The 26209-nt window shown below is 38.2% G+C and overlaps 1 protein-coding gene across 5 annotated transcripts in view; it reads right to left on the bottom strand.

The window, feature by feature from the left end:
- Nucleotides 1-26209, bottom strand: part of CHID1 (chitinase domain containing 1) — a 127589-nt gene that overhangs the window by 27132 nt on the left and 74248 nt on the right. Inside the window, exon 13 of one of the 5 annotated variants that reach the window (XM_026059151.1) lies at nucleotides 2376-2761. The exons of the other annotated variants lie outside the window; for them this stretch is intronic. Coding sequence (XP_025914936.1) covers nucleotides 2680-2761 — 82 coding nt within the window. The 3' untranslated portion in view covers nucleotides 2376-2679. Of the gene's footprint in view, nucleotides 1-2375; nucleotides 2762-26209 lie in introns of those variants that run through there. 5 annotated transcript variants of the gene reach the window in all.

Below are 26209 nucleotides of genomic sequence, written 5' to 3'. Positions count from 1 at the left end.
CAAAATCATCACAGAAAAAGGAGCCTGCTATGGTAGAACAGGGTGTTTCTAGATTAGTAAATCACTAATTAACAAACAGGTTCGTGAAGCAGATCTAAACCACAATTTTATTACAATTATATATATAAAAAAAGAAGTAACTGACCACCTGATGAACAGTTTTCTTCTTCAATAGTTAGAAGAAACTCTTGATTAATCCCCAGCTTGTTAACAGTTTGAGTATCACATCAGAAGCAAGGTTGTAACTGGTGAACAAGCTTGCTTTCTTCTGTAGAAACTAAATACGGATGAAATTTTATAGGCATCAGGGAAACTTCAGGAGTCTGTAGTTATGTTGACAGAATTTGCTGATAAAGTTAGAACTGGATTTCAATTTAAACAACAAATTTGCTTAGTCTTGGCACTGGGTTCATGGGTTTTGACGATAAAGTTGTAAATACATTTAGCAAAAATAATTAGATGTAATAAACCAAATTTGCTGTATAAGCCAAAACTAAAAAAAGGTTGGAGTTTTTGCTTTTGCAGGTGTCTGGAAAAGGCCAGAGGATTGAAGTCAGTTATTTAAGCCATACTTTACTTTTACTTGCCCCTTTTTTGAACCTCAGAGGGTTAACTTGCTTGGATGCACGTGGAAGATTATTGTGAAGTAATTCAGGAGCTTTATCTACCATGTTGCAGAACACAGCTGTGAGAGATGCCAAGTCCCTTGTCACCCCGTCATTTGTTGTCCTGAGTTCAGAGACAAGAACATCAGATCCAAGCTCTTGTCATTGCTGGGTTTCCACATACACTCCCAGAAAAAGATTTCTTTACTAGAACTGTCACCAATATATCAACATCCTGTATACAATTGTTTCAACAACAACAAAAAAAGCTCTTCCTAGCTCTTCAGGGCATTTCAGAAGTACAAAGTAGGCAGCGTGGCCCAGTAGGAGTCAATTTGCGGACTGAAACAATTGGCGCGGAGGATCCAGTGTTCCCACAGTGCGTGTTGCAGAAGGAGTTACTTTGCACTGGCCCTAATCCGCTCCCGCAGACTGAATGCTCACTGAGAGAGAGAACCAAGAGGGCTCCTGAAGCAGTTTCCTCTTTGTATTAGTCCAAAAGGAACTTATTTTGGATACTCCAAGACTGCTCTGCAAAGTGAATTAAAGTAGTAGAAATTGGAGATGATTCCAGAGACTGACTTCAAAAGTGTACTCCAGAACCAAATTAAAATATTAATGCAGATGCACCTTATGAAAATTCACTCACCACATTATTTTCAAATGTTAGTTTCTCACTAAAAAGAACGATCACATTTCTTTCTTTACAGTCTATATGCAGTGTATCTTTATCATTAAAGATACTAACTAAACTAAAAACTGCATTTTTAAAAGTCTGTTATGAACAGCCCCACTATATGCCAAGTGCCCAGTTGAATTGCATTATAACAATTACAAGGACCACCTGAATAACCAGTTTTATCCCAGGAGATGAGTATCCTAAACATGCATGTATAAGATCCTGATTCTATTCCTAAATGCTGTCCAAAATCAGTCAGATGAGTAAAACTTGAGGGAGTGGGACCTAGGAGTTAGTGCACGGAACAGCTTTCAGAGCGAAACATTCTGTTGCTAGTTTGCTGCTTGTACCCCTCTTTTTTAATTACAGGCAATTTGCTTCTGAATATGGAATATTCCCATCATAAAACAGGGTTATACCTGCTTTTACACGACACGTTGAGACTTTAGACTGAATATCATACACATATGAAGTACTTCCAAGGTTCTTTTAGAAGCTTGCGTAAATAGACTCAGTTCTAACTTGTACGTATCACTCACGAAGAAATTCTGTAATTTTATAGCACAGGAGAGTACCTTGAAGGATTTAGCAGTAATCTTTGTTTGACAGAAGTCTGATTTTGTCCTGTTCTTCTATATATGTAAGCCCAATAATTAAAAACTCCTTGCAGTATGTAAACAGCAAGCTAGCAACTATTAGAAAATACTCTTACCTATAGAAACAATGTGACTGATAACAATTTTTATATGAAGCTTTGTTTTAGTTACCTTTCTCAGGCATATATTGATATTTATGCTTCAACAAATCCAAGACTTGGCATCCTGATGTATCAGTTACCTCCCTGAAACTTGGGAAGAAATCCAAATGTAAAACAAGATGTTGGAAAAAGCAACAGTCAGGAAACAGTCATGGTGTCTAATGAATGCCAGCACGACCRTCTCTCATCAGAGAGAACTGAGTAAACCAACACTGTGAAGACAAAGAACAACACTGGGCACATCACTATTAAGAACCGTCTTTCTAATTATGAGTACATTAAAATATAACTCTGAAGACCAGTTGGGCCACTACTCAGCCACAGAAATTCTTGGTTAAAATTCTGAAAAATGGAATCCCAGTAGAGAAGTTTCAACAGAAAATAAAAATCACACTGAACTCTAACAAATCTTCTGTTTGTAGTGAGTTCGCTTCTATCTGCTTTCAAAAGACATTAGGTGTCTGTTAAATACTACACAAAAAAGGCACAGATTGCGAGGTACCTAATGTAATGCTTGAGAGAAGATACTTGATGACTGTAAGGCTTTTCAGTTTGTCTTTGAAGAGCCCCAAATGGCCAGCTAGAGAAGCTCTATAATTAGCATGCAAGCAGCAGCTTCCAGTTGTTGATCAAGCCTTTCACAGCTGGAATAGGATGGTGAGGGGGTCTGGCTTAGCACACTTCCACAACCCAGGGAAGGACGTCTGCTCCTCAGCAGGCCTACGAGATGAAGCAAAATAGAATTGGACAGCAAGCGCCTTGTTACAGAACCTCAAAGTGGCCCCAGAGACATTCATTATGCACTGAACGTCAAACTTGGCTTTAATTCACTAACAGAACATTAAATACATCAAAGAAAATGCTGAAGAGTGGCAGCCTGGCATTGGCTGTCCCACTGAGGCATGTGAGCAAAGAGAATTAAGTAATTTGTGGAACACTCCCTAGCTTAGCTAGGTCAAATGCAGAGGAGGACCTTGTAAAAATAAATATGCAGCCTGTTAAAACTGATATGTCAGATAGATCAATAGCTGCATTTAAATATGATTTCAGGGGAAATACAGAACTTTTTGGGAGGGCAAGCTTCTATCCTATTGGTTACCCTGTGGTTAAAATTCACGTCTACTCTGTGACAGTATTATTTGCTTCACTTGAACTATTTACACATCAAAAACCTAAGCAACTCTGTTCCTACAACCTAGTGAAAGGAACATTACTAAAATGCAAAATAAAGAAGAGATTTTTGCATTTCAGTGCATCATAAAATCAGATGCATAGAAATAGATGAACAAATAAACCTACATCTATATAGGTTCTCAAAACCCCAGAGAGCAGTCCCGATACAGGAGAGTGAGGAATGCAAGTACACTGGTACAATCTTGCTAAACAGAAAGAGTGTTCAATTTGCAACTTTAAATCAGAAAAAAATATAGGCTTGTTAAAAATAGTAAATAACACAGTTCAAGTACAGTTTTATCCCCTCAATCCCAGCAAAATGTCTTGCTAAGTTATTTCAGACAAATCAGCTGTAATTATCATGGATGAGTCTCAAATGACTAGTTGTTGAAGTTCATGCATGGCTTTGGTCAAGTTGGTTCATTTTAGGGAAAAAAAGAGCAACGGGAGCTGCAATGACAGCTCAGCAAGTATAAAGCAAGACACTGGAATATAATGGCAAGTATAACCTGTGGTTTGCAATCGATTGTCTCAAAACTAGTGTGCACAGAGCTTCAAAGAACCAACTGTCAAAAATATCAAGTCTTTTAAATCGAAACTTTTCAAAATCTGTGTCTGAAAGACATACCTGAGGATTGCTCTTGGGGAAAACCTGAAGCCCTATTAAAAACAAACAAACAATCATTTCCTCACTTCACCCTGATTGCTCAAAATAGCAAAGGCAGTACAAAGTTTCGCCAAGTGTCCTACTTAGGATATCAATGACAAACACAACTTATAAGGCATTTAAAATGCAGAAAACAAAGCTTTAGTGCTTAGAGCTGGGTTCACATAGGGGACCGAGAAGGAAGCCAGAAGCAGTACACAGCGACTCATCTATCATTTGGATGTCACAATGCAGATCTGATAAATCTTGTTTTATTACTATTTTTTAAAATCTAATTTTGAATGCTATTTCTCCATGTCGGTTACCAAGAAAAATATTGTTTACAAGAAATCTTCATTGTCAAAATTTGTCAAAAAATACTGACTACAGAGGTACAAATAGAAGGCCTAGAAATGCAAATTAAACGCTTCTGTCCCTGGTTTGCACCTGGCACAGCAACATAAAACTTGCATCTTGGGTTTGATCCTCTATCACACCGAGCACTTCCTTGCCGGTGTTAAAGCCTACAGCCTCAAAAGTTTCACAGGCTCCACTTCTACTAAGACCCCTAATTTTAGAAGACTTCAGTAAGAACTGTGTGCCCAAATGCCTTGGACAACCTGGCCTGCAGACTCCAGAGCTCATATTTAAATGTAGTGGGAGAAGAGGAGGCTCAAGCCGTTAGCATTCCAGAGCCATCATGTTTCATTTCAACAGCTGATAAGTGGCAGGGTGGTCATCTAGCACATTATTTAAATATACCTACAAACTTAAAAAGCATTGAAATGAATAATTAAGGTAGCATAAATTTTGCATTGCCCACAAAATGAATATACTTTATGTTTCTCAAATATAAAGGAAATGCATATTTCATTACAAAACAACACAGATTGTTGCTGGCAGTAAGAGCTGGGTTTATGTATTATTCACTGATGAAAAAATTCATTAATTCTAAGATTTTCTGATGGCATTCATGCCCTTCCACAATGCTAAGTCTATGACACTCATTTGAGAAGTGAAGGTGTTTCAGACTCAAAACTTCCGTATCACCTCCTCCTGCTGGCAGTAAAAGGCTGAGAAACGGTCTGGCTGTATGTTGTCCCGTCATTACATGCTGAGTTGCAGTCTACAGTGGGATAAATAGGAAGAGTTTGGCAAAGGTACGGTTGTGCTGGACAATGTTTGTGCGAGGGGTAAGTTTCTTGGCCTGACCCGCACACAGAGAAGAGGTTCATAAGCATTTTGAGAGATCGAGTGCTCTCTGCTTCAGCACCCACGCTGGATATGAGGTGTCACTCAGGATGAACTGTGGTTCGTGGCCCTGTCAGCCTACAATTTCCTGCTTTCAGACTGTCAGCAGGTAGGTGGGAACCAAGAGTGGTCTGCAGGTTTAGTTGTGAGCAAGTGGCATTACAGAATTGGAATGCTTTAGAGCAAGGAGGTTCACTGGTGTGACAAAAGGGCACATGCATGTATCTCCTATTAAGGTCAGTGAAAAGACAGACAGCAAGTAACACTGGGCATACCGATATATCCTTGAAAGAAAGAACTGCTGTTGTACAAACTTTTGCCATATTTCTGTATTTCTGRAGTCTCAGAAGCCTGCCTTTTGCTGACTCTGAACCCTCTCAAGAAGGAAAGCAGATACCAGGTAGCCATAGCTCTGCATTAAGTAAGGCTTCTTCATCAAATCAGTAGACATATGGACTTTTTATTTGTCAACAGTAAATGGTTTGTTTTACAACAGAAAGAGATAAGCTACAGCATTTCATAAAGATCCGTGCTGTGACCTTTGCTGTTCAACATATATATATATAAGTAATCTGAAAAAGGAACAACTAGCAAGGGGGCAAAATCTGCATATGATACAAAAGCATTCAGAGCCAATTAAAAACAAGCTTAACTGAAAAGAATTGCAGGAGGTAACAGCAAAGAATTACCTGGCAGTAAAATGGTAACTGCAATCCTATGCCACTAAATGCAAAACAGTAGCTACTCTTTTCACTTCTCCCTTCATAAGCATTACCTAGTCTCAAAACAAACTGGTTACCACTTAAAACYGACTCTAAAAAGAACATTTAGTGTCATTAAATATAACACGTAAAAAGATTTGTTAGAATGGTTTTAACTTCTCTCCTTTATTAAAAACAACAACAAAGTCAAAACCATTTTCCAACTAGTGGCTTAAAAAAACCCACTAAACATCACTTGCAATAAAACTCCCAGCACCATTCGAAGAATGTAATTATAGCACACTAAAACTTTATCTAAGCAACCCAGTATCATAACCAGAGCCAGTATTAAAATGGTAGCCTGTGTGTAACGTTATGGTTGTAACTTCAGTACGATATACTTTGGAGATTTTAGAACTGGAACACCATGCGTACGAGTGGAACACCAAGAAGATACTGTGAAATTTGAGGAGTCAAAAAAAGATGTCCAGAAACAAAATATTCTGGAAACTTGCAAGACAGACTGAAAGACAGGAATTCTTTACTTTTGAAATTATAAGTAATAAAAATCATGTAAATAAAGAACACGTTAAAGAAYACAGAGCAAGAATATTGTGCTACTTTGCAGTTTTGGAGTATAACATAAGATAATCCTGGTGTTCTTATAAATGTAAAATCCTGCCAAGTTTCAGTTTACTGTAGTTGTTAAAGCAAGTAACATTTCTGGATGAGACATAAAACCATAGATATTAAAAGTATTTCCATTGTCCAGAAGAGCAGGCTAGTCCATCGAGTGGTACACACTGAACCTAACTAGCATGTCACAATTTAACCGCCCTTCATCAGACCTCCAAAACGAACTCAGGCTCTATAGGACTGATGCAGTTTGTATCAGCAGAGCCTAAATAAGTTATTCAAACAGAATAGGTAAAATGGGCAAAAAGATAAAGGCATCTGCATTAGGGTTTTGTCAGCATAAAGCTTTGCATGATTTTCATCACTATTTTCCCTAATATTTCAGGCAAATACCAGCAAAACTTTTTAAAGCATTCTACATCTTAAACTACACCTAGTGTAACAACTTCTTCTCCAGTCTTATCAAACTAGAGCAGAACGCATGATGTAGATAGAATAGGAAAAAGAACAAACTCAAACCTGCATCTTATCTATGAAACTGAAAGATTTCAATGCAATTCACTTTCTTCATTTCACTACAGAGGTGTGAAAAAAAACCAGTGTATTGTCACTTGTCATTTTGCATAGGTGAGTACCAATAATAATAAAATAGCAAACTATGGAAACATAGAAATCGAAGATTTTCCAAGTACAGAAATAGGATTTAGACACCTAACTCCAAACAAAAGTCAGAAGTTGGACAATTTGGTGCACCTCATGCTTCTTTTCTGCTTTTGTGAGCAAATTTTTGCTAATTAGTAGCAATTTAAAAACTACGACGCATGCAGTCTGTCTCTTCATAATGAAGTACAATATTTATAGACATAAACAGAAATGGATTCCAGAATCCTTTCAGTGACAATCTTCATTTTGTGAAAGTAATAAACAGACTTGTCTTCATTTGCTTCTTTCACATCCATGTGTTTGCAAATACCATATTGTTTCCACTTGCATTAACAAGCCTTTGCATTGGCATTCCCTGCTTCCGTGTTTTATCCAACAGCAACATCGCAATAAGCTTTTTAGAACATTTTCTCATTTCTTCTGCACTGGAGGTCATACAAAGTACCCTCAATAAATCTTTTAAATTTCATTTCTTCAAGATGCATTTCCATCAGTGACTTCTGACAAGTGAAAGACTCTCACTAAATTACGAATTTTGGTTAAGGTTATGGAACTGCAGCATTACTGCATGCCTCAGGGTACACGCACTCAGCAGCACTCTATCAGGGCTGCATCCCGCCGCCCAGATCAGATGCAGTAAAAAATTGTTTGCTCACTAGCCATTCAAATGGAGCAACCTTGGAGAAGGGCAAGCTACACAAGGCAAAATTTGCTTTATATTTGAACTGTAACAGGTTTCAAATAAAAGCATGAACTTTGATCTTCGCACAAGGCTGTCTGGGAAAGAATCACCTGACAAAAAGAGACGGGATTATAAAAGTAGGCTTACTTAATGGCTCTTATGGAGAAAAAGTATTCAAGAGGATTACTTCTTCCCCTCGCCTTTCCCCCCCAAGCAGAAGAGGAAAAGCTATGTGCAGGATGGGAACGATAAACTCTTAAAGCCTTTGATGTTAACTTCAAATAATGCTTAATTATGGAAGTGAAGCCATGAGAAATACATAGATGCTTATTATTTTGTCTTCCTCTGTATATTTCTTTTTCTAGCTAAAGTGAAGAGTGTTTGTTTTCTTGGAGCCATTATCAAGTCCCAGTGGGTATTGGCTTGTTTGCTTTCCCTTCAAGTATCACAAATACCTAGTAAGGCAAACTGCAAAACCAAAACGTACAACAGGAGCTCGGGGAGAGTGTGTGCTAGCAATGAGTTTGCAGGATCTGTGCTCATCTGGGAATGTAAAGAAGTTAGTTAGAAGGCAGACTCCACTAGTGGGGAACAAACAAGGGATCTGTCTGCAGGAGATCTGTCAGAAGCAAGGAAAAAGCCCTGTAGCCAGCCAACTGAGACCCAGTAAAGGTTAAGAGCACACGGATGACGGTGACTTTCAAACCCAGCAGTGCACACACACAGCGTCACTTCTGCTCCTTGACGATGCCTTTTTTCCAAATCCTGAAGAGATTTGCATAGTTAAGTCTTACCTGCAGAAACACTATTTTTCTGTGAAATCCCTGAGGGAATCTCACAGTGCTAACAGCATTAATTACTTTAATTAGAACTGCCACAAGCTGAAAATAAACATCTGCATCTTATCTCAAAGGTTGGGTGAGCTGCACTGAAGAAGGCATCTACGTACTCATTCTATTTCACAGGAACAGACTTTTATAGATGTATTTTTCTCTTGAACTCAGTCTAGCCATACATTTCAATATTTCTCAGAACATATGCACTAGATTAAAGACTTGGCTACGGCTTATGTGAGAAAGCGCAAGTGCTTGACTGCCCAGCAGATGGAATCAGAACAACTACCAAGTGCGATCTTACACGCTTTACTGTTTTGAATTTAGACTGCGCATGTTTACACCGACTGCAGAACAAGACCGACCTGCTGAAGTCAGCTGAAGCCAACTCTTTACTGGCTTAGCTAAAGTCACTATCTTGGTTCTGTTCATCTTGTAGATAAGTCTTAAGTTGTTCTAGCAACAGATTTCACCCCAAGGCTTGTCTCAGTAGAGTGGCTTTTATGTTTTATTTATTCATACCTTCAATTAACTTGCTGCCAAGAAACCAGTGATAATTTTCTAGCAACGACTGTAGCTTAAATGAAAGTTTTGCTGGGACAACAGTGTTGGTTATGGGTGTGATTCTTTCTCGTTGCAATCTCTCTCATCTGGCAAATGAGTATTTTTTGTGTATACTGCCTCTTTCACAAACTTCTTTACACTGAGAATGTTTGCTGTGGTAGCAATACCTACAAATATTTCCTAGTGCCAAACACAAACATTTCCAGACAGGAACAAATGTTTATAGAGTGTTCAAACAAATGTCTGTAAAATGCTTTGAGATCAGAAGTTGTATTAGGTATGGACAATTTCCATTAGATTGCTGTACTGAAGTTGGAGACGCAGAAAAACCCTCCAGGATGGGAAACCACTCAATACCTGGAGACATCGTATATGACATCATATGAAACCCACATCTTCCTGCAAGAATTTCACATTGGAACTCTTAAATGTGTGGATTTTATGCTACTGCATAACATCAAAGCATTTAGGTGCTTTTTATGCTTATAAATAGAGGGCAAAAATTGAGCAAAACTGTTTTCAGTCTTTACACATGTACACACGCACACACACACAGATGACAGCAATTTCCCTGAAAGACAATCCAAATTTTCAGCAGAACTGACATTTCAATAATGATACCACTGAAACAGCAGTGCTGGACTAAACACTATAAACATGACATCAGAAATTAATGTAAACTGTTGCTTATGACACTGGTTTGGAAATTCGGGAAGGACCTCTCAAGAATCCACAGACTTCCATCTTATTCGCAGTCACCTGTTCTGACTCCTAGGAAGGTCAGTGACTTTAGCATATAATACTTCTTGAGTCGCTTACCACCTATGGTATTTTCAAACTTTAAGCAATATCCTACGTATCTACATTTCACTTCTACAACTTATTTAAGTATCTGTTAGCTTTCCATTTATTTATCCTTAAAAAATAAATTGTTAGTGTATAACATAAAAGTAAGCATTTTGATCGAGAAAAATAATATTCAGTCAATCAAATAGAAATATAGTACCAGGCAATTAGGTACTAAAGTTACTTAAGCTCTGTGCTTTTGAACTGTATTTTCCCTAATGATAGTTTTGTTTCATACAGGACTACCTATATAAAACACCAACACCCCCGACTCCACCATCCCCTCCCTCTCCAAAAAAACTTGTCTGTTTTTCTTTACCAGCTTTTCTGCGATTCTGCTGTGACTACATGGCCTGAAGTCTCAGGCTTGGCTTAATGCCATGGAAAACTAAAAAGATCCGCTGAACCATGCTTTTCAAAGGGACTGCTTTATCTACTGAAGTAAATTATAAATATTTCCTAAACTACCAGAATTTATTTGGAAGGATGTCTCTGTTCTTAAATTTGGCACACAGTCCATTTACTCCTTCTCCTTCCAAACAATAATGTTAGTTGGATTTAGTAAGTGTTGGTTATGATCCAGCCTGTTAATAGCAAGATTGATCCATGGGGTGTTTTACAGCTTGTTGAAGTTTATTGGCCATTGCAGATCATCAATAATAACTATTTAACCAGCTAATCACTACATCTGTTGCTGTCGGTGATGCTTGAGATTCTTCCCATGTACACAGTAACATCTACTCCTGAAAACCACCTACCTGACACTCCGTTTATAGGAGATTTTTTATTGTAGTTTTGTACTCTGGGATAACACAGGTTTTACTTAACATTTCTTAGAGAAACACTAGATGAGATTAGAGCTACAGCCATGAGAAGCTTTTTAAAACACAGGGAAAATTCAAAAATTAAATGCCTCTCAGCACCTTAATTTGATAAGCAGTGACTTTAAAAAGTCAGTGCTCTGATGGGCAGACTAGGGATTACGACAGCATCCAAAGTCTTCTCCATCAACAATTTATTCTTAGTAGAGTGCCTGTAATATGAAGACTGCATTTAGAAACATCAAGAATCTCTTTATTAACTGTTGCCTATGAGCAGTACTTGCCTACCGTACTGTACTTCAGTAATCTCGTACAGACATCTGAGTCCTCTGATGCTCTAAAAGCAAACCAAAAGTCAATCAATATCACATTAGGAATGTCATCAAGATTGGAGATTTTCCCCGTTAGAAGCCAACACAGAATCATGCTTGTTGAACACTATGTATATTTCAGAGCTGCAAACTTATACCAATCAAGTACAGCAACTTTATCAATACACATCCTGGGCAACAGTGCCCAAACTTTCACCAGCAAAGAGCAGAGGCCAAGTACTCTTCTGAAACAGAGCTATACTTGTAGAAATTCCTAGGGGAAGAAAATGCATACACAGCGTTTATTCATCTATTTATTCCTTCATTTATTCCGCCTGAAAACATAATTACTAGTCTTGCTTTCACTCAGGCACCACACACAGTAGGTGTTTCTACAGCACTCTTCCTTAAAGGTTCTGTGTGAAAAGCAGTAGCAAAACAGCTGACACTAGCATGTCATGCTTGTGAATTTCTCTATTTATAAATGTGCATATGGACTAAGTGATGGGCGAGCATTTCTAGCCACAAGTCCCTCTAGGATTTCCACTGCTGTCCTGCTGCACAAGAAAGGTGTTCTTAAGACAGCAAAACAGAAGAATGAAAAGAGGTCTGATTTCTTTTCACTCGTTCTTACAGATCATCTAAGATCCATTTTAAGACTATATGTCCCTAACATAATAGACCTAGAGCTATACATTCCTGTCATTCACAGTCTAAAACTACGTGCCATACACTGCCTATTCCTTCTACTTTGCTTTCCAGTAATAACTTGACATTGATACAATGCCCAAGTATTACACTCTGAAAAACAGCAACACATTATCTTTGCTTGTTTAACAACATCAGTGCAGTTATGAAAATCTTTCTCTCGTGCCCTCTCTCTGCTCTAGGTTTTGAGAGACACGAGCACAATAGTATGCAGTAGAGAGTATCGTCCCAGCGGATTGTTAAATCTTCTTGCTAATTATACATTAAGCGTTGATCAATGCCGAAAGGGAACTAATGCATTACAAATACATGACATGACATGTATCTTAAGCTACTATTAAGTCTACAGTCCTATGAATAATGGAGTAACACAAAATTTTAACCACAGTTCAACAGGATAATCACATTTTAGAGTAGCAGTTTATTTTACTAAAGTTTGATTGTTTTGAGAGCTACATATCAAGTCACAATACACTAGCTCAACTGCAATTCATGTCACTGTTTTATACTCTCAAACATGTTATTGTAGATTGTCTCTACTAATAAATGCAACTATTYGTTTTTTAATTATGTACCAATACTCCTTACCCTTCAAAAAGTCAACTTTTAAGTSTATTTACATAATAAAGCAAGAAAAGTAGAAGGAAAAATGTAATAATCAGATATTTGATAAGCATTACCACCTATATTTTGTAGATAAAAAAGCATATTAACGTCTCAATTTTTAGCTGCTGCCTCCAGTCCAGATCCACTTATCCTCTCACCTGTTTTCTAAGCTAGGAATTCCACCAGTGCAGTGTACAAACTTAAGACAACCCTTACAAATACTAACCCTGCATAAACATAACGTATCAGAACCTGGGAAGAGTACATTGTCTACAGCTCTGCTTTTCTGAGATTTGGAAAGGATTCACATTCCTGGATCTCAGTTCCTTGCTTGAGACAGCTAGAAACTCTAGAAGCTGCTAGGAGTTCTGATGGTGGCCAGACATAATTCATGCTGGACATGGTTGCAAGGCCTGGCACCGATATCGCTTGCCACTCTTTGACAGCTGTTTTGGGGATGCTCCAAACAATGACCTCCTCCGTTTTATGCACAGAATCACAGAATCGCTGAGGTTGGAAGGGACCTCTGRAGATCATCTAGTCCAACCCCCCTGCTCAAGCAGGGTCACCTAGAGCACATTGCACAGGATTGCATCCAGGCGTGTTTTGAATATCTCCAGAGAAGGAGACTCTACAACCTCTCTGGGCAACCTGTTCCAGTGCTCTGTCACCCTCACAGTGAAAAAGTTTTTCCTCATGTAATGAGCACAATGACTGAAAAAACGTTGCAGAAGAAAAATTAAATCAGTGTACAAAATAATTGTTACTTCAAATATATCCTCAAGTTATTTTCCCCTTGTTCCTTATTTCCAAGCCTCATAAGCCACTTGGACAGTTTTTTCTCCTTCATAAATATTCAAGGCTTAAGAAAGGTAAAGTCTCAGCTCCCGACTGTGGCACATCAGTACCAGGACGCAAATAACAAATACATTCCAAAGCAGTGTGATGGCTGACAGAGCACTGATACAGCCAAAGAAAAGATTACAGATGATGTTCCTTTTTTAATGAATACAGCTACAGGACAGGGATGAATTCAGAAAATATCCACTTGCTTTCTGGGAAAACGTGAAGGAGAACAGAAAATGAGAAAAAGGCACAACTTCCATAGGAATTGTTTTCTAACATGAAGCCAAAGAGGACATGCAGCAGAGAGGACGTGCACCAAAGACTATAGATAAGCTTAGAGCAGAGCACGTGGCTGCTGGCAACGTCACTCACATTGCAGTCTATCACTTACTCTCTTAGGACAAAAACCCTGCGAGAGCCTGGCAAGTTCCACATCTTCTACCAAGAAACTGAAATCTGAAAACAAGGATCCTGACAGATGGCATCTTGAGACTGAACAGCCAGCCTTATGGTGTGTGTCAGAATCCTAGTTTTGTCAAACTTTGACTTTTAAGTGAAATTTCTTAAGACAGAGCTCTACCAAATAGGAAGCTATGCAGAGAAATTTTGCTTCTAAAGTAGCAGTCCACAAGTCGCATGAAAGCCCATATAGAACCTCCTCTAATTCCATCTGCTAATACCAGATGAATGTGAGTACCGGGTTTATGCTTGCAATCATTACTGTGTTTTTCAGTTGTACCTTGATAAACCCCACATTTTGGTTAATGACACAGACAATCTGTAGAGTGCTGAGAAGGTCCAGCTGGCCTCATTAAGAAAACCCAGATGGAGAAGCAACTTTTTCTAGCACTGCAGGTTTTAAAAGGCTACTATTTTCCTCTAACACAAAGAACTTAAAGACCTAGCATGTTTGTAAACCTGAGTGAAACCACAATCCAGTGGGAAGCAAAGACACAATAAAATCCTTACAGGGGATTCTTGCGATTCACTGAAAGACAGCTCTCATCTAAAATGACATAAAACTGTGTCATACACAAGGCGGTTATTCATTCGATCTTGTACTAAGAACTCAAGTCCTTACAAGGTAACATAGAGCAACCCATCCTGACCACTATCTGAAACTGGAAACAGTATCTCTCTCTGCCTTTTAACGAGTATAACGCTGTTGGCTGATACAAAGAAGTAACACTGCAGTTTGGTATCAGTAGGGCAGAGGAAGAATCCATGCTTTTTAGAATAACTTCTTTAGCTATGAACTCCTGACACAATAAAGTTACTTGCTAGTATCTGCCCTCATCCACCGAAGGGGAACAAAATAAGTGCTACCCACTGTAACAATGTCAGCGTGTTTCATGTAAAATGCTTATCAGGCTATTAAACATAATAGTTAACCTCATGCATCTTTTTCCCAACATCATGATAAACAGAGACCAGGGAATATGATTCACCCAACCCCTTGTGAACAGTCCTTTTGATTATGATAGAATTTGTATTGATCACCTGGTTAGAAAAGTAAGTATCTTGCAGAAAATTCTTCCTCATAGACAAGTATAGTAGCATTCAGAACAAAAATATTTCTTTGCTTCATACTGTCTCTAAACTGATCAAAGTTAAAAACACGAGCTTCAGGACTGAGAAATAAGAAAAGTATCCTTCAGTAATCTAAGGTATTTCATACACTTTGGACAGGCATTAACAATTTGAGATTTGTGTTTAAGGATTCCCTTTAAATGAAACTAGACTTCTGCTCAACTCCAAGAAAATTCAGAGAGAGAGTACTGGGCTCATGCCCCTTCCAAAAAAGAAGTTATCAAGATCACTACACTACTCAAAAACATGGCTTTCTAAAAAAAAAAATACTTGTTTTTTCAAATTATTTCAAATTCAAAATTATTTAACTTAAACTTTATATAAACTGTAGCAATTAGGTGACTAACTCCATCCTGAAAAAGAAACCGAGACCACCACATACTAGTCCAAAATAAAGTGACTAAAAATACTTCCCCCCCCCCCAAGTATGCTATTACTATGGCTGACTACAGAATAGGGATCACCATAAAAGTACTTGTTCATTTATGTAAGTCATTTCTGTTCATGAAAAGTTAGGCATCATATTTTGATACTGAATATTAGCTAATTATAAAAGATTGCACTGTAAGAAACATCATTATCTTTCTTCAGTATAAAATAGATAAAATGTATATGCTTCAAAAAAGTTAATTCATTTGCTCTACAAACCTCCAAATTACCTGGAACTCTGTAACATGTTCTCAGGATAGAATCAGTGCAATTCATGTAATCATCCTGAGATAAAGGACAGATAACTTGCATGATCTGTTTATAAAACTGATCTCATATAAACCAACAAATTTGAACAAATATTTTTCAGTCTGTAGGACAGCAACATTTTTTGGCAGAATACAAGTCTATATGCTTGCAGCGTTTTTGCTTAACCTAAAAGAAAACAGTGAGCTGATATATTTTGGTTCATCATTCAAAAATACTTAACACACTAGGTAAGAGAGGAAATTACATGATACCAGTCATTATCTACGCCCCAAATGTTTTTATTTGTTATACTCATCTTGGCACTACCAGGCCACCTTTCCACTTCAGCAAGCCTTGATGTCCTACATCTGTCCTACATGTTCTTTTCAGTATCATCACTGCTAAAGGATCAAATCTAAATTATCAGTACATACATGATACTGGGGTTTTTTGTTGCTGTCATTTTTACACTAAGGAAGAGACAGTGGGGAACCCCACTTCATGCTCAGATGTCAAGTTCATAGCTGGTGCATGAATTCCACAAATTAAAGTAATTTGAGTTGGTTACAATTCCCTGTGCAAGCATATAATTAATAAAACGGGAATAAACTTTGCTGTACAATTTGTGCCAGCACTTGCTCTAATTTCCCAGACAGCCACAGCCTCATTACCTCCAGATTTGTGCATCTCATTATGATGCTGACACTCACACTTGTGTGATTAGTGCCGGAATTACAGATTCATCCTGATTTAGTGGCCTTTATTGCTGTTAATTAGGCAAAGAAATGTGAAAACTGTTATAGCATTTTAATTATCTGAATGCAATGAGATTTGTACATTTAAAAAAAGAGAACAAGAGACAGAAAAGTAACATAATCTTTTCCTCAAACGTCAGTTGCTCATTCTGATGGGAACAGCTGACTGACAGAAGTTTGACAGTTTGTTTTGCTCCTATTTAAGGTAATAATTTTTTTACCCATTCTGGCTGTATCTGCCATGTATAGTTTTATTTTCTGAAAAAGATAGACTAAGAATAGCCTTAATTAATAAAGATTAAGAAAAAGAGYAAAGATGACATGAAATACAACCCTGTATAGCCATTTTCCCCCAAAACTAGCCTGTCATACCTGTAAGCAATCTATAAGTGATTGCCTATAAGCAATCAAACATTCCTGATAATACTGTAAGAAAGCCAAGAGTGAACTGTGGGTAGGTAAATACCTTAATCTAGGTAAATTTTTTTTATTATTTATAATATTCACAGGAAATACTTTTTATGGGACTATGTCCAGTAGGTCATCAAGTTGCACCATCAAGCACAGACACCTCCTGGAAAGGCTTTGTTGTCCCTGTTGAGAAGGGCAATGCATGTTAACACCGGGAAAGCCACTTAAATCTCATACAACTGAGAAATCAAGAAACAGAGAAGAAAAAAAAAAAAAAAATTACCTGGTAAATGTATTAAGACTTAAATATTGTTGTGAAATGTGTTCTGATAATTTGAGATAAAAGCAGGATATGAATTTTATTTGCCTTGAAAAGGAAGAGGCAGTTTGGAAACTGTGAAGATATTCCATTTTGCTGTATGTGTAATACTGTGTGGGATCAAACTGGACATTTGGGCACCTGAGATTTTGGGCAATGTTGGTGTCATCAACATCTGTACTAGATAGTTGTGTCCCTGCCAAATCGAACGGAGATCTAGTCATAGAGTCATGCAAGTTGTAAAAGACCTCTGGAGGTGCCTAGACCAACCTCCTAGTCAGAGCAGGTCCAGTCACAGAAGGTTGCTCAGGGCTTCATCCAGTCAAGCTTTAAGTATCTCCTAGGAAGGAGATTCCACCACCTCTCTCGGCTTCTGGTCCAGTGTTTGACCACCCCCACAGTGAAAACATTTCTTCCAATATCTAGCTGAAGCTCCCCATGCTGCAGCTTGGGTCTGTTGCCTATTGTCCTTCTACTGTGCACCTTTGAGAAGGGTCTGGCTCTGTCTTCTCTACATCCTTCCATCGGGTAGTTGCAGAAAACAATAGGATTTCCCTTTTACATTCTGTTCAAAAGGCTGAACAAAACCAATTCCCTCAGGCTCTCCTCATACATCATGTGCTCCAGCCACCAACCATCTTGGTGGCCCTCCACCAGACTTGCTGTAGGATGTCAAACTTTTTTTTGTACTGGGGAGTCCAAAACTGAACACATTATTCCACATGCAGTTTCATAAGTGCCAAATAAAGAGAAATAATTTCTTCTCTTGACCTACTGGCTACCAACATAGTCAATAGAGCATAGAGGGTGCAGAGGAGTCTACGCAGCCTTGCCCTGGTACCATGACTCTGCCAGGGACCTGTGTATGCAGTAGCATTTAGAGCTACATACTGTAAGAAAGGAGAGCTAAGCATGATTGGCAGAAGTAAGTAAACAAGATTGCCTGGAGATTAGAGACTGTAGCTTCTCACTGTAGTTGTCACTGGACCTGGGTTGAAGTAAGTTTGTGTACATTGGACCCTGATATGAACCATGGTCAGCATGATGCCGTCCTTATCAGCGATATCAGCCAACATGGCTGCCCTCCTGCAGTCATCTGTCATGGTAAGTGCACAGATGGACAATTCCCCAGCTGTAGCATGGCCTGTACATAACTATAACTGTACCAGGCACATAACTATAATGGGTCACGTGAGTGAGAGAGGTGTTGTATTATTTGATCTTACTGCTCTTTAAAGTAGATGTTTTGTTCAATATTAGTTTTCTTTACTAGTTTTAGTTATTTTATTAATTTTTGATAATAAACCACATTRACACTAACTGATCAATTGTCACAGCACATCATGATGGAACTTGGTTCATGGGCAGAAAGGCATTAAAAGAATTGAGAGCCATGTATGGATCTTTACATGCCAGCACCATGGCTGCTCTACAACAGCTTGTTGGAGGAGGCAGGCAGCAAGAGGCTGCCCCGATGACAGTGCACTACTGAGCTCACCCATACTCCTCCAGGGGCTGGTGCCTCTAGGCTCCGCTTGCTAAAATGCTAGTTTATGCACACAGCGCACAGGCAGGCTCATACATGTACACACACAACTGTGCATGTTCGAATACTGAACTGCATCATGCCCTTTGTGTTTATTTTTCCACAGATAATTATAGCAGACTGTCTTCACAAGCAGTGTAAGAGCATACAACATTTTTGTTGTAGACTCTGATTTATAGGACATTATTCTCACTATGCCAATTTAGTTATATTTAATAGGCTGTTGACCATTTAAATCATTCTTCAACAGTCTAACTTACATAAACACTATCTTACTAGACCATGAATAACTTCATATACATAATACTTTTGTTTTGGTAATTCTGTTTAAGGTCTCTTAAGCCTTCCCCCTCCTTTCATCATATATTTGATACAATTTTGGGAATCTTCTTTCGCAGGATCACAAAAAAAGACCAGTATTATGTTTATTTGCAAAAAGGAAATTGAACTGGTGTTACAGTTTTTAAATAGATTTCAAGTAGACAGATTTTTAAATGGACAAGCATCAGGAAATTCAAACACTAAGGTCCTCAAAGKAATACTAACTTTAATATATTTTATGCATTAACATATATAGCAAATACATCCACCAGTAGTCCATAATATTAGAATAAGTGGTGTGGTGATGCCCTGGGAACTTCTCTGACCTCCATACATTTAAATTCTCATCTTAATTTATGTACATTATACATCTGTATATTGATATTTTTTAAATGAAAGTCAAGGAAAACATTCCCAAGTAAGACTATTTCTTACTGTTCTGTACACCTCTAGTGAAACCAAATTCAGAATACTATGATGAACATACTGAAGTACTTCCATTATTGCTACTGCAGAGCTAATAACATTTTACATGTAAAAGCCCATCATGCCTTTACCCAGGCATTTAGGTGTTCAAAAAGCATGGAAAACTGAGGGCTTCAGAGAGACATCAGCAATGGCTTCTTTTATGTAGATAAAAGAACTGGCACCCTTTTCAGCAAAGTGGTCTGTCATTTTCCCTGCACACTGACCAGACAAGACAGGCCACTTTTACTCCAGTTAAAAATCAAAGGTGATTCCTTAAGTATTTGGGTTAAAATTCTACTAGAAAAAATGGTATAGTCTTACTTGTGAGCTAATACATTTCCCAGTGTACGTCTGGAGTGCTAATACATCACCTTTTCCTTGCTTTGCCACAGGTCTGTCTGGATATTCTGCTATAAAACAGAAGCGCCACTATATTTAGAATTAAATTCTGCTCTACCGGAGCAAAGCACAAACATGTGAAAGTATTATGTGGTTCCCCTCCTCCTGCCTCCCCTCTACTTTTGATACCACAGTCAATCCCCTGAAAATAATTTTGGGAACAGTACCACAAAATATATTATTGAATTGAGCACCTGCCGGAGGAACTATGGGAGAAAACCAAGACTGATTGATTTAATATATAAAAATAAATAGGAATTTATCCACCTCTTTTTCATGCTAAAGCCAGTTTTCTCTAAAAGCATTTTACAAGGTTAAGTACCAGCATTTTTCAATACCAGAAGTGTAAATATTACACAATTTGCCAAAGGCTACACAACTCAATACCACAATTGTGTGCAGAGTCGAGTTCCTTGCTGAGTTCATTAAACCACTAATCAATGAAGTCCTTAAATTAAGTAAAGGCAAGCAATACATATTCCTAATATCAGCATGAAAATGATGTTGATGAAATACACACTACCGTCAGCGTGAAACTACTGCAGCCCTTCAAGCCTCTTGAAAAAGTAGATACCAAAGCTGACTTAATTGGAGTCTTCTCTCTCCCAGTTTCTCCTCAAAGACACCGCATAACTGCTTGTTTCACTTCAAAAAGTGGTTGTTTATCCCTTTATGCATTGCTGCACAGGATTTGTCCTCTGGGTCCCAGAACGTGGATAAGCTTCGTACACATATTCTTAATAAGCATCCTTTCTCCCTCACCCCTGAAACTTTACTACATGGTATTTGTTTTACTTGCCAGCCAAAGTTTCCCTTTCTGACCTTCCACTTGCACACAAAGAGCTACAAATCTCCAGCTTCAGAGAAAGTGTTACAGCTGCCACAGAATGCTAGAGAAGACAGTACCGGCTCTGTAGGCCAGCTGACCGTCCCAACTCAACACACATGTTCCCAGGGAAATAGACACATCTTCCTGCAAGTATGATGGTCTCTAACACACAAGGATGAGCACAGCCAGATAGTGTAAAATGGTAAGACAGATTCACAAACGTGAAGTCAAACACATCAGAAGGTCCACCCTAGCCGGTCTCATTAAAACCAGCTCAGAAAAATGGATCTCTTCAGATTGAAAGACAAATTAATTATAAATAATGAATAAAATATATTTGATAGCCATAGTTTCATAACAACTTTTTTCAATGACAATTAAGTGCAGTATGAAGTTTCCTGCTTTCCCGCCCCCCCACCTCCTTTTTTTGGCTCTATGGAGAATGAGACAGAACTGTTATTTCTCTGGCTGAAAAATCAAGAAGTTGATGTGTTACCCTGAAGTCTAGAAGATGTTTCCCTCTAACTTTTGCACATTAATGGCTCAGATTTTCATAATCTAGCAGCCTGCTATGCAAGCTTATTTTCCATACAATAATATGTAAGTAGCACAAAATGGGTCATTTCATTAAATAATTTTTAGCACTGCAGGACTGGGGGCACTTAAACCAATTCCTAAAATTCATTAAAAAAAACAAAAACACTGAAATATTACAGGACAGTTGAAGAACTACTGTACTACCTGCCAAAATCACACATCAAAAATTTATTCAGCTTCTGAAAGTGTCTTAGTCACACCTGGAAAAGCCATTTGCTACTACTGCATTCAGCTTTCCTCTTTTACAAATTCTGTCTCCACACAGAGTTTTCAATACTTGAGGTACAGAATACAGTCACAGTTCTGATCTCATACATAAACAACTCGAGAATGTCTTTTGCGAAGAAAATCAGTCATTTTATGAAGCAATTTTCTGTTAAGCAAGAAGAGGAAAAAAACCCCTGAACTTTGCCACCAGCAGCTTAGGCTGCAAAACCACTCCACTGCAAAGTAATGGAATACACTAGGCAACTACAGAACATCTGTTAAAAATAATAACAATAATAATAAAAAAATCACTGAGTGTCTACAACAGCCAGCCTGGGTTAGCAACATAAGAATGGACTATCACTGATGAAGCATTCCCTCCCTGAGCTTGTATTTCTTATATTACCAGCTAGGAATCCTCCTTTTCTATATGCTGTGCTTTTGTTGATAAGTTGAGACTCCCTGGATAGGGCAGTGTCTTGTACAAAGAAAGATGGGCAAGAGATGTTGTATAGGAAGCTTGTACGATAGAGAAAATTGAATTTGCTGAAGTGTCATCAAGAATCTAGAGTCTTCTGTTCAATAAGATGGACCTGTACCAAGCTTACACCAAGCTGGAGATCCCCACAGCAAGCTTATATTTTCTGAGAGGAAAGCTGCTTAAGAATCTGTTCTAAACCCTAGGCATACATGTTCTGCCACTTGCCCTCAGCCCCAAGATTACTGTCACATCTTCCTCTGTATCTATCAAATTTCCCAGAAAATAGACATTTAAAGCCTGCAATTTAAAGATAAAATGCCCAAGAGCAGGAAAAGATGAGGATTACAGTGAAAAGTAAAGCAAAGCATCGGTATTGCTCAAGTGTTTGGCAAGACAGCTAAGAGGCACCGAGAACACTGATAGACCACAGCAACATTCAAGTCCATCAGTGCTATTCAAGATGGTGATGCAGATAAAAGAATTTGCTTTTTTTTTTTTTTAAATAAACCATATATCACCTGAAGGCAAGCTAGTTCTAGTTTTACAGAAGTCAAAAAGTTAGGCCTTCATATATCACTTGGATCTTCAAAGACTTTCTTAATATGAGCCAGTTACACTTCTATTGGTCCATCACAAGGATTACGCCTTTGCATCTAATACTGGTTCCCTGGCACCACTCATGGACTATCTGCTTAATATCACTTAAGAAATGTTGACCCATCTCTGCCTGGATACCACTTCCAAAATTGCGTCATCTTGAAAGAATACATAAAATGCCGAGTATACTCATTCTACTAATAGCCACTGTTAAAGGAATTACACTTATTATCCAGTGTAATTAGCTGCAAGCTTCTGAATGTCAATTCACCATGCAAGCCTAAATGACAGGAGGGRAACAGTTAGCTTGACCACTGAGGTCTTTATGAATTGCAGACATTAGCAGATCTCAGTAAGAAAATGCCCTGAAGTGTATGTTTGCAATTTTACTGCTATTAGAGAGTATTAAAAGTTATTCATATGCCACAGCTAGAATGAGACAAAAATAGAAAGCTTACATAAACATCTATTATGAAGAATGAGTACTGCATGCAAAAATAATTGAAAATGAGATTGTAGGCAGCCACTGGAAGGCTGCCTACAGAGCCTTCTTGTCAGAGCTCTAAAAATACACAATAATGTATTTGCTGGTTAGTGGCTGTAAAGAACATGCAGCTGATCCGCATCAATTTATACATACTGCATGTGACCTGGTTACTGAGATAGTTACTATACGCATACATCAATTCACTTTAGTAACAGAACTGTTAGGAAGCTATCTAGAACCACTGCATTAGCAACAGTTGCCTGGTTGCGAATCAGGTGCCTAGTAAACATCACTGATGGAAATATTAAGAAGTCTTAAAGCTCCAACCAAAGCTGCAAGACTTATTTTACCAAAGTGGGAAAGCAAAGATCTAAAGGACACTAAACCACCAGGAAGTCATTCTCAGCTTTCAGCTGAGCAAGAATCATTGCAGGGGTCTGCTAAGTAATCACAGTTTGCGCACAAGTGAATCACCTAGCACTCCCTTTAAAAATGAATTCTCCTGCAGATGAAGAAAGAAAGATCAAGTTCAGTGGGGCCATTCAGTTAGACCGGAAAAGGAGCCAGAAGAACAGCTAACACAAGCGTCCTGACAGAGACACCTTTAAAGTGCTTAGTGTTGTTTCAGGTAGAACATCAAGCATCCTGAAGTTTCCCTTAAGAAACCTCCTTTTTTTTTTCCTAGTATTAAGAATCTGTAATGTTCAACATCCTATATGGATTCACTAGCATCGGTTAGTGATATAGTGGCTTAAAACATTCTGTGCAACTAACTTAAATGCTATGTTCTGGGCTTATCTAATACTTATAAGAGTACACATGCAAAGAAAACATCGTTTAAACTAAAGAAAGTATTTCCAGAGGACAACACTTCTCTCTCAAACCATTCAAAATATTTCCAAGATCAGGAGCCATCAGGCCCACCTACACATACACAAAGCAGACATAGCTCCCATGGAAATCAATAAGGGAAGACGCACTGTATGAACAGCAACCTATACTTTCACCAAATGACACTGCTCATTGCTTCACTTCAACCATCAGTTAGAGAACCTTCTTAGTTGCAACAAAGTGCCACTAAAAGAATGAGGCAGTTTGGAGGAGAGGAAAAATGATTTYGCCTTCTGATATTCAGAGGTCATGGTGAAAATTAACAAGCATATGTTGCCATAAATGCTATATTCAGGAATTCAAGCTGTCTAGAGGTGAAAGGATACAAATTAAAGCTCAACTCTGACTGAACAGACAGGCTGGCAACAACCTCCTTTCATTTTCAACTGGCCTCTTAGCATAATATACTGTGTGCAATAGAGTTCTTACCTCTGAATATGATGCAGTAGAGAATTGGCAAAACACTTGTTATAGAATGTATTAAGGTACCAAGACATTTGCTGCAGCTTTTTAAGTGTGTTTCTGGGATACACTGCCCTTTACGAGCACATTTTGCTAAGCTTCAAATATATCATTGCAATTTAAGAGCTAAATTATGTACCAATTGCTGGTACACTGGTTTGTTTCATATGAAAAAGTATAAAACAAGTCCAAAACACAACAGAAAAGCCCATTAGCCTCAATGGAGTTCTCTCTTCAATGTCAAAACTACAGAAGTACAGCACCAACAGGTATTTACAACTGAAGAGAATGGCTTTTGAGACTTACAGTCCTTAAAAATACATTAGTGAATGACATTCAATATCAAATGTCATGGAGCTTTACAAAAATGCCACTCTGAAATGCAGCACATCTCTGCAAATGAACACATTCAGAATAATGCACATAATCATGTCAAAATAGGGCAAACCCACTGCTGACATAATGCCACAGGATACTTGTGTGAGCGGAAAGGATCTTTGCTTTTCAGGTCTGATGGAAGCTCCTGGTAAAATGCATTTACTAGAAACTTACAAAAATGAACCAAAGTTTCTTATTTGTATACAAACATAGACAAGGGTTAATACAATGTGAGCAAACTTTTTTTTTTTAATTAACATCTTTTTAAGCAATGTGCTTAAATTACATTACCTCTGTCATCCAGCACCAGAGAAGGCAAAAATCTTTCAAATTAAAACTCATTTTCATACCTTTGCTCTAGTTGAGATGAGGCAACTGTGCTGCAGAGATCAACCCTGTGTTGCTTGATCAGTCTATAAAATAAACTGAATCCCTACCCTGCATTTCTGTGAAGAAAGCTTCTCTAATATTTCAGGATAAACCTAAACATAACCTAACCTAATATTCTAATATCTGCCTCTTCAAAAACAAAACTTAAATTTATAATGGCAACAGYGTGTAACTGGGAAGTTTTAAATTGAAAACATTCTTTACCAAGCCTTACTCTGGAATCACCCAAGCCTCTTCTGAGAAAGCTTTTTAAAGAAATCATGCTATGGATCACTTATTATTCCACACACTGACCATTGTGTTCCTACCATCTCAATGACTACAATTATACAAAACACAAGGACAGTTTAACTTCTCTGCCAGTATGTTTCTTTATTGGTCTTTTGAGGCAATTTATCAGATGCTTTCTGCAAAGATCAAAATACAAACTAAGTTATTACTCATAACAAACCTCTTTCAAAAGAGTCCAGCAGGCAGAAGGTCACAGCATATCCTTACAGATACCATGGTGGTTATCCTTCTGTATTATAAAAACCTATTTATCTGATGATGCTGATACATTTTATTCCTGCAAAAATACTTCTGTAAATCCACTACCCTTGTGTTTTCCATTCACATAGTTGATTCAGTCTTGCCCTTTCAGAGATATACCCCACTCAGCAATCTCATTGAAATATGTATTCTGCACTCTTCCAGTGACCAAAAATAAGACTTCCCCATAGCAGACTGCAATGGTCTTGTTCTGACATGACTACAATAACCTCTGAGACAGGCACTAGTGACCAAAAGTCTTACTGAAATACGATGATGCAACACACAAGAGGGCCAAGTCAGCTATCAGTTGTGACTCTTCATAAACAGCAGTTCACCAACTCCATTAATGAAGAACGAAGTACTGACATTGCCTTTCGTTTCTTTCTCTGTCATCAGTATTTCATTCTGTCATCGTTATTTCATTCTCATCTGCATTCAGCTTCCAGCAGTTTGCTCTCATCTGCTCCACGACCTCAGAAGACACTGACCAGGACACTGAGCTGCCTCGGAGCTGACCAGCAGAGGGAAAGGGCAGCACGGC

The sequence above is a fragment of the Apteryx rowi genome, unplaced genomic scaffold, assembly GCF_003343035.1.
Source record: "Apteryx rowi isolate R43461 unplaced genomic scaffold, aptRow1 scaffold_152, whole genome shotgun sequence".
NCBI classification, from domain to species: Eukaryota; Metazoa; Chordata; class Aves; order Apterygiformes; family Apterygidae; genus Apteryx; species Apteryx rowi.
Note: the sequence above shows the minus strand (reverse complement) of the source record. Positions and strands in the feature narration are given on the sequence as shown.